At 35.4% G+C, this 16,096-nt stretch overlaps 1 protein-coding gene across 2 annotated transcripts in view; it reads right to left on the bottom strand.

The window, feature by feature from the left end:
- Positions 1-16,096, bottom strand: part of kin17 (kin17 DNA and RNA binding protein) — a 155,827-nt gene that overhangs the window by 12,282 nt on the left and 127,449 nt on the right. For both annotated transcript variants that reach the window (XM_090390976.1, XM_090390977.1), the window contains exon 10: positions 4,588-4,656. In XM_090390976.1, the coding sequence (XP_090247102.1) occupies positions 4,588-4,656 (69 nt within the window). The remainder of the gene's footprint in view (positions 1-4,587; positions 4,657-16,096) is intronic.

The following is a 16,096-nucleotide window of genomic DNA, read 5'->3' as shown; positions in this document are numbered from 1 at the left end:
GTGGTTAAGTTCTGATGTAAGTGAGGATTCAGAAGGGATGAGAAAGTTTGTGAATGTATCTGTCTTTGTGGGTAGGCTTCCTGTATACTGAAAACAACAAGTTACCATTGGGTAAGCATGTTAGCAAGGTGTCTAGAAAGGCTAAAATATTATTATTCATCTAAAAATTGAGAAGCAAGCAAGCAGAAGAATTCATCATAAAATATTAATACCAGGATCACTTATGTTTAATATTTTTATTTGTAAAATTTTCAGCTGAGTTTCATAGCCATCGTCAATACAGTTGTAGGAAAACTCTAAAAAAGAACAATTTAATTGAAAACACATGATATTATGTGCACTATAGGCTGCAGGAGAATAGCTCCATCTGCATTAATAGATATTCAAAATAAATTACAAATTAATTTAGTTAATTATTTTTAAATATAATCAAAATTTAATTACAATTAAGGAACACAATGAATGGTGAATATTAGTTAATATAACTTCCCCAAACTGAGAAAGTTTAAGGCAATCGCTTTGGTTCAGGTTCGGGTTGTGAATGTGTGCTTCACAGCTTTCTTTGTAGAGTCTTTCCAGAAGAAAGTAACTTTTGTGTAACATTTTGGTTTTGTTCCAAAATGTTACTTTTTAAATTTTGCTTATAGCATGCCATACGTGACGAATTCTCGCTATCAATCACTTCAAAACTTCGAGATAAAACTCACCACTGACCGTTTTGCCAGGTGGAACAAATTCTTTGTGGATAACGCCCTTGGAATCATAGAAACAAATCAGCATTGTCTTTACTTTTGACTTCTCCAAGCAACTTTTTTTCAAATGCCCCTCTTCTGGTGGTCTCCACTCAGCACTCTGGTGCTTTGTTTCGGGTTCATATACTCAAAACACCATGTTTCATCACCAGTAACGATCGTTTCAAGAAAGTTTGAGTCCTTATGAGCAGTTTTAATGAGGTCCTTGCATTGTTCAATTAGATACATTTTTTGGTTGTCAGTCAACTCATGGGGAACAAATCGTGAATTCAATTTACGAAGGCCCAAACTCTCGGTCAAAATCTTGTGCACAGATGATTTTGGAATCCCCAATTCATCTTCAATCAATCAATCTCACGGACGATTTCGGGTTTTCTTTGATGAAATCGCACACTTTTTGGATGTTTACTTCACTCAGTTCAGTTTTTGGATGGCCTGGCTTTTCATCGTCCTCAAACGTCTCAAGACAACTTTGAAATTGCTTAAACCACTCGTAAACTTGAGTACGGGATAAGCATTCATCCCTGTTTTGAGCAAATTGGGTTATTTCTCATGGAGAGAGAATTTGTGCTGATAAGGTGGTTAATATACTGCCAGAATTGTTTAGTTGGTCTTCTTCTTCTCTGTCTTTGTCCATTTTAGGGAGGGGAGTATAAAAATAAGATGTCAAATTATGGAGAAGAGGGATGTCTCAGTTGATGTTCAAGTCAATCAAGTTGATGTCTGCATTGGGTTTCAATTAAGGATTTTTTGTTTGCCTCTTCAATAGTTCAATAGTGGAATTACGAATATGATCCTTCTAAGAGTAACTCAAGTAACAGTCTTAAGCAGGTTGCATTAAAGCTATTAATGGTTTTTATTGCTTTTTTTGGGGGGGGGGGGAACCATCCCATGTTTCTCCACGATACAAGATAGCCTGACAGGTTGCTTTGTCAAGCCTAATTTTTGCTTCCAAGGTAATGAGAGGCGATTTCGATATATTTTTTAGATTCCTGTGTTGATTGAGAGTTTATATTTTCTTAATAATATGTCATTTACACTATTATTTATATTAAGCCTGAGTATTGGAGGTCTTCTACTTTTTCTAAAGGCTGGTTGTGTTCTGTAATGCAATCCAAATATTTATGCAGCCTGGCATAGTTTGTCAAAGTGTTTTTATGCCTTGGCTAAAGATGAGTCTATTAATACTGTATCATCTGCATAGCTGAGGTTGTTAACAAGTTTTGTTGGTTGTTAACGACATGATATTTCTGATTACAGTTTACTTTTGAACGGTTCACAAGAGAAGTAATTAATTATGTATTTCCCTTTGGGCAAAGAAGAAACTTTTTTGAGCAAACTTTTCAATTTTTGGATCTGAGATTCAGTGAGATTGTAATCTAATGGTCTGTAGTTGGAGCAGTCTCTGAGAATTTTCTATTGTAAAGTATTAAGAATAACAGTAGCACTCCTCTTATCAGCTTTAGTGATGATACACTGCTATCTTTGCATAGATTCTGGAGGTCACTGAGGTGCCCTCACACAGGTGCTCCACCTAGCTAGGACTAGTCTTTCGTCCATTTCACTTAGTTTTGTGTTGCCTTTGTGTGTGTTACAAATACTCCCCTCATGATATGTTAGTGAGAAGAAAGATTGGAAGAATTAAATTTTTCGATAGATAATGCGCACGTTATCTATACAAAAAAAGTCTAAATTCGTTAAAAATGAACATGCATGGTATACATTAGAAAGGTATGAGAGGTAAATCAAATATAATAACAAAACTAAGGTAGAAGTATTACTTAATATTTATTGAACATTACCCCATTCAAATCCAAAAAATTCTTCATCAGACTCAATATTGAAAGAATCAATTGCATTAAAAATTTCGTTTGGTATTTCTTCAGCTTCATAATCATTGTCACCAGACATCACTGCATTCTCTTGTGCTTTAATGAAACCATTTCTAGTTATGCAAAGAACCACAGCAAAATTAGACCTTTCGTGCCCTGTTGTAGCAACTGAAACCTCTTTTGCTCCCTTCAGATTCACAGTCCTAGAACTAGGCATGTCAAAACTTACGGGAACCTCATCCATATTCCCAAAGTGACAAGCATCAACCCCACACAAGTTTCTCTCAGAAACAAATGAAATTTAGCTACTTACGCTTCCCAGTCGCACAGCAAATTTTATCCAACACTAGTGGAGGAGCACACACTTAAATTATTTCTCTTCATAAATCTAAAAACCCAAGATGGCATTGAAATCCTTTATATTATCGTTTTGCACGATTCTTTTTGATTCCTGCAACACACAGACAGTAGATATTCTCATACCTTTAGCTCTTTCACCAACAACCCAATCAAACAGTTTTTTTTCCTATGATTGGCCACAAGCACTTTCGAAACCTCATAGCACATTTCCTCGTATGTAAACATTTCAGGACTGTTTACATACATTTCAGCCTTTCGCCAATCACGAACACTACTTTCTCCAACACTGAACAATCTACCAGCTTCACGATTCCCTTTTTCCTTTGCTACTTCTACCACTCCAAGCTTGAACTGCGCTGTGTAGGATTTTCTCCGAGAAGTACTTCTATCTTCCATGGGTAATTCAGATCTAATAACAAAATATAAACAAATAATGATGATTTACTTTATGAAGTATTTTAAAACAGGATGTATGGAATAATTGACCACTGCTACTAGCAACACACGTGCTTTTAAAGAATTCCTCTGTGTGTACTTCCTAACTCTACCGGTAGTTGGCGCATGCATGCTATCTATACATCAAAAGGAGAGATGAAAATGTTGGGGGTGTGCATTATCTATTGAAAAATATGGTAATATTTTGAATCCTTCTCAGTGCTATTTCGCTCCATTAAGCCCCTAACATGAGTTTCTCCCTGCACTTAAGCCTTAACACAGGTTGGTTAAGACTTTTCTGTAGTTTTTATCGCAGTACTGAATTTGTTATAATGGTGTTTTTGCTATGGTGACAGATGACTTATTATTATTACAGAGGATTGCCACATGGAATGCAACTCTCACCTACAGTTTCAAGCACATGCTGTAATTATTCTCAAGGTTATTTCATTTGGTCTTTGCTGAGCATGCCTTTCAAGTGTCTAAATAGTGCTAGTTTAAGTTGGCAAAATGTTAGCATGTAAATAATTAATTCAGTTAGTAAATTATTTTCATTCCTATTGTGAGTGGTTATTTTACCAGAAAACTGACATGAGCAAATGCAACATCTGTGGAAATCTTAATATGGAAATAGTATTCTTCTTTTAATGTAACATCTTTAACATACCTTACAGAGCAAGATATCACTCAAGACATGAGATGTCTTTATAGGAATAGTTCCCCTAAGAAGTTATTCAATCATACTGGTGCTACTCGAGATTTCAGTTATTTCTTATTAGTAGAAATTCAGTTTATACTGTTTAAATTTATATATATTTACTCCAGGCACAAAAGGTTGCAAAACATATAGCGCACCCAGAGGAGTTGGTAGTGCTTGTGGCAATACAGCGCAAGGAAGGTTTCAGAGAAGACACTAAGAAGTTGCTTTGGTAAGTTTGAAGTCAGATAAAATGGATTGACCTGGAGCTGCTCATGTGTTTTTTACACTTACAGGTAAGTGAAGGAATGATGTCAGTTCAGCAGAATAGCACTCATGAAAATACATACAGAAAAGGCATAAAGCAAAAAGAGAATATCTAAGAGAGTGATTGAATAGATCCTGCCAGAGAGTTGAAGACATCAGAATTTGATGTAATACATTCTTGTTTCTCTTGAGAAAAATATCAAAGGAAAAAAAAATTATAATATTTGAAAGATGAAAAACTTACCTCAATCACTCCTTTCTTTTTATAATACTTGTCACCAAGTTTTTTGGCAATAACTTTTACAATTATTCCCTGAAACAATTAGAGAACATTATCAATATCTTGCACTTGCAATGATATGAAGTTAATCTGGCATTGATAGTAAGTGATTATTTTGATAATAAAAAGTTTATACTTGGCATGCTTAATATTTTTAATATTATTAAGAATTCTTAATTCTCAGTATTCTTTGAATGTTTCAACTTATTTGTAATTAGGAAAAGTGAACTGAAGTTTTAATTTAGGTATGATCAAATTTAATTATTTATTACAGATCCATCAGATGTGTGAAAGCAGTAAGCAGTGAAGTGTCATAAGAAAGAAGACAAAGTAGCATATTTGCAAAAGGAAATTACGTGTAATTTCCAGCAAATTCTAGAGCAAATTCTACAACTACAGGTTAATTTGTGTATTTAGGTAATAATAGTTGAGAGAGAGAAGCAGTACACTGACGTATTTGGAAAAATATGTAAGCACTCATTTCCCCAGGATTTTTTTTGGAGGAGGGGAGGGAGGAGATACCTGGAGAACCATTAATTGTCCCTTTATTGAAGCAGCAGGTTTTTCTCCTTTTGCAAAACAGATACAACATGCCACCTCATCTGTGATTGGCTGATCCATGACTAGTTTCATCTACTCTTTTCCTCCTGTACATAAATGACCTTCTCTAACTGACTTGTTTATTTAAAAACTCTGCATTGCTTGATTATTAGCAAGATCTACCATAATCGATGCTGTAAAGTTTGATCTTGGTATATTTCAATGGAATGAGGACAACTTTGTAAACTTCAATGCTACTAAAGCACAATTCTAATTTCTCATAAAACAGATCTCATATTGTCCCTAACTCTTACAATGTCCAGATATTTAAATCTGATAATGTTTCTGTTCTTGAGGGTGACCTACACTTTCAGCACCTTTCCTGGCACAAACATATCTCAGCCACAGTTACTGAAGCAGTCAAAAAATTCTGTGTACTTTTCAATTCAAGGCACTACCTCTCACTTGTACAACTGTACAAATTTCGAATTTGTGCAATCATGGAATAATGCTTACACGTTTGGGAGTATTGCAGCAAAATCCTTTCTAAAATTGCTTGATGCTATTCAGAAGAAACCAGATCACCTTCTTCTGAATAGCATCAAGCAATTTTAGAGAGGATTTTGCTGCACTACTCCCAAACGTGTAAGCATTATTCCATGATTGCACAAATTCGAAATTTGTACAGTTGTACAAGTGAGAGGTAGTGCCTTGAATTGAAAAGTACACAGAATTTTTTGACAGCTTCAGTAACTGTAGCTGAGATATGTTTGTGCCAGATGAACACTCCAATCCCTCTCTCACTGATATTGTTTCTGCTTTATGTATCTCATACATGTACTTCTTCATACAGTTCTCTGATAAACAGGTCACTATCATTCTTCTCACTTTCTTTCAAAATTGAAACAACATCCATTAGCAATCCAGCTCCAAATTTACTGAACCAACCTCTCTTCCTCCTCTTTTCATTCTATCTCCCCCCCCTTCTGTTCTTTGGAACAGCCTAAAACACTCTGTCTTCCCCAAAATACTATAACTGATCTCATACAGAGGTTAAAAAGGTTCTCCTCTTCTCCAACAAAACATAATGGCTGGAGTATATGCACAATTTAGAGATAAAATTAGCCCACATCTGCCTCACTAAATCAATAAATAATAACTGAAGATAATTTTCATCTTATTTCTGATCCAGGTTTTTGGTGTCACTTTTATGCAATAATGCTTCCCACTTTGGTTAAACAAAAATGCTCTGCAGTTATACTCTAAAAATGTAATCCCCCTCCCCACCTATCAATTTGATTATAGCAAATGACATAAATAAGAACTTTTTACAGAAACACCATATGCAGAGTGCATTCACATTTTAGCTATCAAATTTTTTAATGAATTTATTCTGTGTTGCTGTTCTGAATAATAATATTAACTTTATTTTTCTTGTAGTTTTTCTGTTTGGATGCCTTTATTATTATTTTTTAAATACCATGAAAAGAACACAAGTATTTGGTTGAGTCCACCTGACCTTAGGCTAACAATGAAATGACTATACATTTTATCCAAACAATAAGTCCAGCCACAAAACTTGATATACAGTTTCCTCTTTTAAATAATTTAAAACAATCTAAGAGTTCAATTAAACCTCTAGCACCTAGGATGGTAATATGAGAGTATGGATATAAAGTTTGGTGTAGGTTTTCTTTCTGAAGACAGAAAACTGAAGGTTCTCATCTGAGGACAAACACTATTAATCTTTGTGAGGTCTCGAAGTTCAGATACAGAAACCTGCCATATTGAAAAGATATCATCCAAATATCTATCGTACTGAAGGTCTAAGATAGATATTGAAGTAGGTTGTTCAAATAATTTCATAAAGTAATTTGCAAGTTGGAAGAAAGAGGACTACCCAAACTGCAAAAATTTCTGACAAAGTTCTGAGATTTTTTCTTTGAAATGGAGACCATTTTTGATAAAGGTCTTGGATAACAGGGGCTTTTGACCCAAGCCCAATCCTCGGATTTTTGTGGTGCACCCTATTAATAGGTATCCACTGGATATGCAACAAAGGAGAGACGGGCTGGGAATTTGAGATTTAGCCAACCAAACTGTATTCTATGTTTGCCTGAACTAAAACAAAGAATTTCATGCTAGTTGTGCCATTGCCCAGTTGTATAAAGCACGTGCTATTTTCATCAGGGAACCAAGGTGAATAGTGAAAAAGTCAGCTGCTAGAACAAACTCCAACTCAGCATCAACAGAATTCAAAATAGGGCAATCAATGTAAGAAGTATTAAAAAAAAAGTAGTGGAACTGGCATATGATTTATAGACGTACCACAGTGCCATACAGTGGTGCACTCAAGATTTAATCTTGGGGGGGGAGTTGAGTAGACGATTTGAGAATACACACTACGCATTGCATACAAGCTATGACTGAGCATCTGCAGTGACTGCAAACAATACACGATACCTGTGACCTCCCCTGGCCCGGTTCGGGCAAACGAAGTAGCACCTGAGCACTACTTCATTCGCTTTGCGTTCACAGCAGCCAGAATTCCCGAGCGCTATAGGGTATTCTCACCTTATGTGACCACTAATTCATAAGTAGCATAGAAATAGAAGACACGACACAACATAAATTAAAAAAAAAAAAAAAAGAATTTTAATCAAGAAAAGATTTTTGGAAATTTTTCTAGTGTTTTTTCTTTTTTCTTTTTTTTTGGGGGGGGGGGGGAGCAAATACGTCGTCGACATATCTTAACCAAATTTTTGGTTTGGGTTCAAAAGTGAATATTTTTTTTCTCAAGGTGTTCTAGAAACAAGTTTGCTACGTTTGGTGATAAAGGAGATCCCATTGCTGTTCCTTCTTCTTGCTTGTAAATTTGACCTTTCCAGGTGAAGTAACCTGATGCAAAAACAAACTTGAACAATTCAACTATATCAGACGGAAATTTTTGAGTTAGTAATTCTATTGTTTCTTTATGGGGAATGTTTGTGAAGAGGGAGACAATGTCGAAGCTGATTAACAAGTCAGTTTTTGATAGTTGAATGTCTTTAATTTTTGTGTGAAACTCAGTAGAATTTTTGATTGAAGAACCTGAGTGGCCTATGTGAGGGCGGGGAAAAACCAAAAATTTGGTTAAGATATATAGACGACGTATTTGCGGTCTGGGATCATCCTGAACATGAATTACAACTGTTTCTAGATAAAATTAACCTTCTTCATCATCGCATCAACTTTACGTTAGAAAAAGAATCTCCACAGGGTATCTCCTTTTTGGATTTACACATCCAAGGAAAAGAAGACGGTTCCATCGCCACGTCTGTCTTTCGCAAGCCTACATTCTCAGGTCGCTACATTCACAATTCTTCTGCTCATCATCCATCTCAGAAATCTGGCATTATTAAATCACTAGTTTCCAGAGCACACAAATTCTGCTCCTCTGAAGAATCTTTAAACCAGGAATTAGAAGTAATCAAAAATACAGCCATCCTAAATGGATATAATCCTAAAACAACTCAAAAAATCATCAGTAGTCACTTCTCCACGCATCAAACCAGACAGGAAGAAGTCCATAGGATTCCCATACCTTACGTTAAAGGCATCTCGGAACGTCTTTCTAAAATTATGAAGAAATACAATTTTGCCACTACTTACAAACCTATCAACCAAATTTATAACTTGTTACCTTCTCCTAAGGACAAATTCTCACCTTTGATGTTGCCTGGCATTTATGAGATTCCATGCTCATGCAAGTTATCTTACTTTGGACAGATAGGTAGGTCTGTTCAGAAATGCATCTCGGAACATCAAGACCACATTCGTCTTTTTAAACCGCAGAAATTTGGCCTCTCTCAACATGGAATTGAAAATCCAAACCATAGGATCCATTGGGAAAAGTCTAAACTTTTACATAGATCTTTATATAAACATGAACGTTTATACAAAGAAAGTTCTGAAGCCCTACTACACAGACCAAACTTAAACCGCAACGACGTTCTTACTATTCCTGAAGTATGGGAAATTGTCATGCAAAATTGTGTTAAATAATTAATTTTTTTTTTTTTTTTTTACTGCTGTAGCACGTTATGAATGTTTAATGAGATTCTATTGTAATCATGTACCCTAACTGTATGTTATTCCTATTATTGTTTAAAACTACTGTACTGATGATGTCCTAAGATACTTAAGATGAAATATTTACAATTAAATAATTTTCACTGTGGTTAATACGTGTGTTTCTTTTAATTAAGTAAATCAGTACATGATGAGAGAATACAGAGAAGGGAAAAATTAGAATATGGTAGAATGGGTAGAATTTCATAGATATCAGGAAGGTGGCAAAATGTTCTGGAGGCTATTGAAAAAGCTTAGAAATGGAGGAAAGAGTACTATAAAGGGAGAGATCATTAAGACAACCTGGATATTCTATATGTCTAGAGTAGATACTTTGAAAAATTGTTAAATGAAACAAGAAATATTCAAGAGGAATGCGATCAGGAGTACATATCAATACTTGAGATAAAATTCCAAAATGTGGAACTTTGGCAGTAGGAATGGATGACATTCAACCAGAAATATTTTAAAAGTTTTATTATAGTGATTGCACCGTATAATTCAGAAGGCCTAATCAAAAGGTCAAATTCCAAACGATTGCAGTAGAGCTTGTAACCATTCATAAAAAAGATAATAAAACTAAAAGTGAGAGTTACAAAGTAATATCCCTGTTTAGTATTTCAAACAAGATTTACACAAGCATACTTGAGAAGCAGCTAAGAAAAATTGCAGAAGGGAAATTTGGTGAAGAACAAGCTGGGTTCAGGCCAAATAGAAAAGTTGTTCAGATTAATACAATTAAATGAAATAAATGGGATGCCATTTTGAGTAATACACAGTATAAGTTATAATTCAGCAGTTGGAATTGAAGAAGGCAGGTAAATATGGTCTGATGTAAAATCAGATGTGAGACAAGGGATATCTGCCGTAATTCATTAGTCTATATGGATCATATTTTATAAAAGAAAGATTGGCATTATGCCAATGATATTATATTCCTAAATAAATACAGTCAAGTCTCTCAAAGACTACAAAAGTAAACAGGAACAAAAACATTAGTTGCATCTGGAATATATGCAGCTAGTCAATACACTAAACTAGCTGTATTCAAAACCATGTTCAAACCAATTTTAACTTATGCATCCAAGAAGTGGATTGGAAATAAAACAGTTAATGAAAGACTGGAGACCATAGATATACAAAAGAGGGCAATCCAGTTAATGATCTCTTTCTCAAGGATTCACTTTAATTCCTCCTGTAAACATTCAGCCTTACCTGTTATACAGATATTCTATGGACAATGCTCTGACTGAATTGGCTGTATCATTCATCCGTTTTCATACAAACAATACCTGCTGTTAACTGACACCCATTTATAGCCGGTTTGAAACTTGCCCAACCAGCTTCTTTGTCTTCCCCAACGAATACACCCTTCAGCTGTTCAAAAAAAAAGTGAACCGATTCCTCCTTTCTTCTCATCCTCTAGCCCACACACGACACTGATATGCTATAGGCCTTGCAACTTTTTGTGTGTGGGTCAGATATAAAAAATATATATAATATTCTGAGAAAAATTACGGGAAATGAACAGATGGCATCAATACTCGAAACATATTAAAATATTTCCTTTAGTGTTATGGTGATCATCATTCATTTCAGTAAATTATGGAGACTACAACCATGTTAGGAATAATTAATTTCATGGCATTTCAATTTAAAGTATACACTTGGAGTATGCACATATACTGCACACACACACACAGACAAGCTGTATTACATACTGGCCTGACCTCTAGTGAAAAAAACAATACATGAATCTTCTATTTATAATATCATACAGGGGTGTGCCGGCCATATGTGCAATGTGTGCGACGCACACAGGTGCCAGGATAGTAAAGGTGCCAAAGTGGAGGAAATACTTTAAAAAAACGTTTTTTTTTAAAGTGATTTTTTTATTGAGGGGAATAGGGTGCCAACTAAAGTTTTGCACACAGGCGCCGGACACTACTGGCGCGCCCCTGATATCATAAAAGAACAAATTTATATAAATACTTATAATACAGTAAAAAATTGGTGGCCTAATCAATAATTTAACATAAGTGTTTGTTGTATTAAAGCTAAGATCCTAGATAACTGCAATCCTAATTATAATCAACTCTTAGAATACCATTGTTGTTAAGATTAGGGTGGCTGATAAGAATTTCACAGGACTCTTTAAATTTACGCTCATACCATGTTTTTAATGTGATGTAAACAGGTATCTTTCCAGTCAATTCTATGTAGAGTATTCAGGACATGATCAGAAATGCCAGATTTACCATAGTTATTAAATTTAATGTGAAGTTTATGTTCCTTCTTTTGGACAGGATTTGTGCATCTTGTATCACCTATATAGGACAAATTACAGATGCAATGAATATGGCATACTCTAGGGTGGGCAAGTGGAGGAAGTGGATCCTTGGATGAGTTGAATAAGTTCTTTAATTTTGCAGGAGGTTTAAAGGTGGCATTAAGGTTGTATTTCTGTAATATTCTGTTGATTTTATCTATATCTCTTTAATGCGTGGAATGGCTACACTTTTATTTTAACCTAGTTTATTTATTTTTTTAAGTGAAGTGTTGTGAAGAATTTTGTGGTCTGCGCGGTTAGCCTAGTGGCTTTGCGCTTCGCAACCATATGCCTGGGGAAGGAGTGTCCCAGGTTCGATTCCCGTCGTAGATGTAAGGAATTTAAGGATCTTCCTCAGGCATAGCCAAGTTAGCCGGTCTTGGGCACGGGCAGTAGGGTTTTTTCCTGCCAGTTTATCTGGCGTTTTTCATCCAGCAAGCAGGCAAACCGGCCCCATGAACATATGCCTCTACAGTCAAAAATATATACCCCCCCCCCCCAGCGGCAGACCAGGCGACAGGTCGGTTGGGAGTAGTACTAACAAGAAGTCACATCTAAGTAACACACGGACCCTGCATAGTGGGAATAACGTGTAGTGAAAGAAGAAGTTGTGAAAAATTTTGTTTATAGTATTTTTGCTGTAGCCATTTTTCAGGAATGTAATGCTTAAAATTTTTAATTCATTTTTAAGTGCTTGCTCACTGGAGCAAATCTTTAAAGCCCTGTTTTTTAGTGTATTAATGACACACTAAAAAGCACCTAGTTTTTGTGTTGGGTGGTAGTAAGAGTTCATATGTATGTGTAGGCTTACTGTAAACGGTGAAGGAAAGACTGCTGGAAGGAATACATGTGACGAGTGTATCAAGAAAAGGGAAGTGTGTTCTGACTTTCAATTTCAATTGTGAATTATATGCATTTGTGTTGTTTGTTTAGAAACTTTCCTCAGCCGCCTAATGTCTGCCCACCATGGGAACAGATAACAAAAACGTCGTCAATGTATCTAAGCTAGACTTTGGGCTCTAGTAAAGGAATCAGAGCATGTTGCTCAACAGCTATCATATAAAAGTCAATAATTGGGGGGGGGGGATTATGGTGAAACCATGGCTGTGCCTTCTTTTTGCAGGTAAAAAGTATTTTGCCACACAAAATAGTCAGAATGTAGTACATGGACAAAGAGTGCCATGATATTCAGACAGAATTTGCCCTATAAAAGAAGAATTATGTCATTGATTGGGACATTTGTGAAGAGGGCAGAAGAGATGTCAAAACTGACTAATAAATTGCAAAATCTCTCATGATTGTAATTCTATAACTTATCATGCTTACAGTTTTACAGGGGTCTTAAATCAGAAAAAATACGTAAAATGTAATATAAAATTGATATAAAGTGTATATGTGATATTAATTTATAATACATATGTAAGGTTTTGATATTGCTTGTAAACAATTGTGATCAGCACAAAATAAAGTTCTCTTTCTTTGTGCTGATCAAAAAGGGTTGTCTGGATTAATTAAGAACAAACGGAAGTTCCTGAAGGGAAAAGTCACACTGACTTGCGAAGGTCAGAGAGCACCAAGAACAAAGACTTCAGAAAAAGTGCGTGAAAGTGATGTCGACATGCATGATGGGGAGCACATAACATGTGGAGGTGAAAGACAAAGGAAATCGAAAGATATTTAAGAGCCCATGAGTAGGAAAAGGGGTTCCCAGGTTCTCAGTGCATACTCTTCCCTGCAACTACCAGCACCTGTAGCCAGAAACCAAAAGAGAGGCCATCTCAAAGGATGAAATTCACTGCTTCAACATCCTGAAGAATAGGAGTAACGTTCTAAACAGGACAGAAGAACGGGACATCCTAATGGAACGTTCATCGAGTATAAAGAACTGTTTGTGAAAGAAGATCTGTAAATAACTGTGTGAATATATGTAATGAGTTATTATTTTAATAGTGTAGAATATGTCAGAAGGTCAACCTCGAACTATCTGAGAGCATCCTTCAATTTGCATTAGTGCAATGTTTAAATTCTATAAAAGCATAGAATCAAAATTTAGAAAAACTAGGAAAGTGTACTTATATCTATTTGATGTTTAGACTGTATATGCATTTCTCAGTTATAATAAATAACTTGTAAACATGCTGATCTGATATCTGTCAATGCACTATCTCTCCAAAAAAATAGCGAACCTGTGTGCTAGTAGTAAATTGTCACGACTGATATAATGATGCATTAAGATAAAGAGATAGCTCTGACTAAGGTTTCGAATCCCTGCATTATCATTAATCTACACCCCAATCCCCCACTCTTGAAAGTGCAGTCTAAAAAAAATTTGCTGGACTGTATAGTGTGAGAGAGATTGGATAGATCATAAACATATAGCTGTCTGTGAACAAAAATAAAGCTGACCATACGTGCGATAGAAATTAAAGCAAGGCAAGAAAGTAGAAGAAAGTGAACATTAATAGAATGCAAGTGAGTGAGGATATAAAGATAAAAACTTTAGTTAATTTTACAAATACATAGTACATATGCATATATAATATATAATAGGAAAAATAAATAAAACTTTACAAAATCACTTTTTTCAAGTGATGTCATTAATTCTGTTTACTAAGTGTTGTGTGTTTTTAGCATAGGACAGGGAATGACCTACCAACTCCTTGGGTGTTGATGTTAGTTTCTTGGCTAGATGATAACTGGGGCAGTCAATACTTTCGACTACTGAAGTGGTACATTCTGCTTGTGAATCTTGTTCAAAACATAAATTTCTGTGGAACAACCTTTTTTAACTGTATCTGCTGGCCAAGATGTGACCAATTTAAGTAATTCTCCTGTTTTCTTTTTAATCCAATTAGTTGGGTTATATTTCACAAGTTGATAGGTGCTGTTGTCTGAAACTAATTGATTCATTTTATCCAGGTAAGTTGTTTGGTTTAAAATAACCATGGCAATGCCTTTACTGGCTCTAGTAATTATGATGTCCTGACTTGCTTTTAAAAATTTCACAGCTGACAATTCAGTGTGGTCAGGTTGCTAGTTATTGCTTTAATATTGTTTAAAATATTAGAGGTTTCTAATTGTATTTTATCAGCTATGATGGCCAGGAGATATTTTACGCTTCTTTCAATATGGTATATAAAATCCAATTTGTTAACTGTCCTGGGTGCCACATTTCAGCTTTTACTGAGTAGCGAGAGTTCATTGCTGTTCAGGACAGCATGGCTAGAAAGGTTAATCACATGACTGTACTCCTGTTATCACTTAATTCTGGATGACTGCTATTATCCTCTCTTGTTAGTAGTTACTTGGGCTGTTTTCAAAGTCATTCAATGATAAGAAATTTAAATTTGTCCCTTGGATATTTTAATATTGCCGATCTTTCAGTCTAAGAAATTTGGCTATAAGTTTAACTTTCTTTGTTCCTATATTAAAAACACTACACTTTGTAAACAAAATTAAGGGCATCATACCTGGGAAAAAAAACTGATTTATTAGTTAGTTTTGATGTCTTTGCCTTCTTCACAAATATCCCAATCAATGACACAATTCTTCTTTTACAGGACAGACTCAGTCTGATATTATGGTACTCTTTGTCCCTGTACTATGTTCTGGCTATTTTGTGCAGCAAAATATTTTTCACCTTCAAAAAGAAGGCAGAGCCATGGGTTCACCATTATTTACCCCCCCCCCCCCATTGCTAACTTTTATATGAAAGTTTTTGAGCAACATGATCTAGATTCCTTTACTAGAGCCCGAAGTCTGGCTTAGATACATTGACGTTTTTGTTATCCGGTCCCATGGTGGTCAGACATTAGGTGGCTGAGAAAAGTTTCTAAACAAACAACACAAATGCATACAATTCACAATCGAAATTCAGAACATACTTCCTTTTTCCTTTTCTTGACACACTCATCATGTCTTCCTTCCCGCAGTCTTTCCTTCACCATTTACTGTACACCTACACGTACCGGCCAACACATACATATCAACTCTTACCACCACCCAAAACAAAAACTAGGTGATTTTTAGTGTGTCACTAAAAACAGGGCTTTAAAGATTTGCTCCAGTGAGCGAGCTTAGCCTCCTTCACTATCTTCTTCCACCTTTCTTTGTCCAGTGCACAATGTCGCAGTTTCTGTAGATCCATTCCACACCAGTCCTTTAGGTTATCTATCTATCTATTCTCTGTATGGTCTACCTCTTCTGTTTACAGGATCCATAATACCAAACATGAATGTTTCTATCTTCTGGTCCTTACTCATTCTGCAGATGTGTCCAAATAATTGCAGCTTCTGTTTTATAATCTTCTGCATTAGATTCTCCTTTGGTTGTATCTTCTGATAAAGCTCTTCATTTGTGATTTTTTGTACCCATCTGTTCTTAGAATCTTCCTGTAACAAGTTCTTTCAAATGCCAAAATTCTTTTTCTTGATTCCTTATTTATTGCCCACGTTTCAGATCCATACAGTACACTGCTAAAGATGCATGTTTCTA

The sequence above is a fragment of the Typopeltis vanoorti genome, chromosome 1, assembly GCF_054136105.1.
Source record: "Typopeltis vanoorti isolate ZY-2024b chromosome 1, IOZ_Tvanoo_1.0, whole genome shotgun sequence".
NCBI classification, from domain to species: domain Eukaryota; kingdom Metazoa; phylum Arthropoda; class Arachnida; order Uropygi; family Thelyphonidae; genus Typopeltis; species Typopeltis vanoorti.
This window is presented reverse-complemented; position numbering and strand designations above follow the sequence as displayed.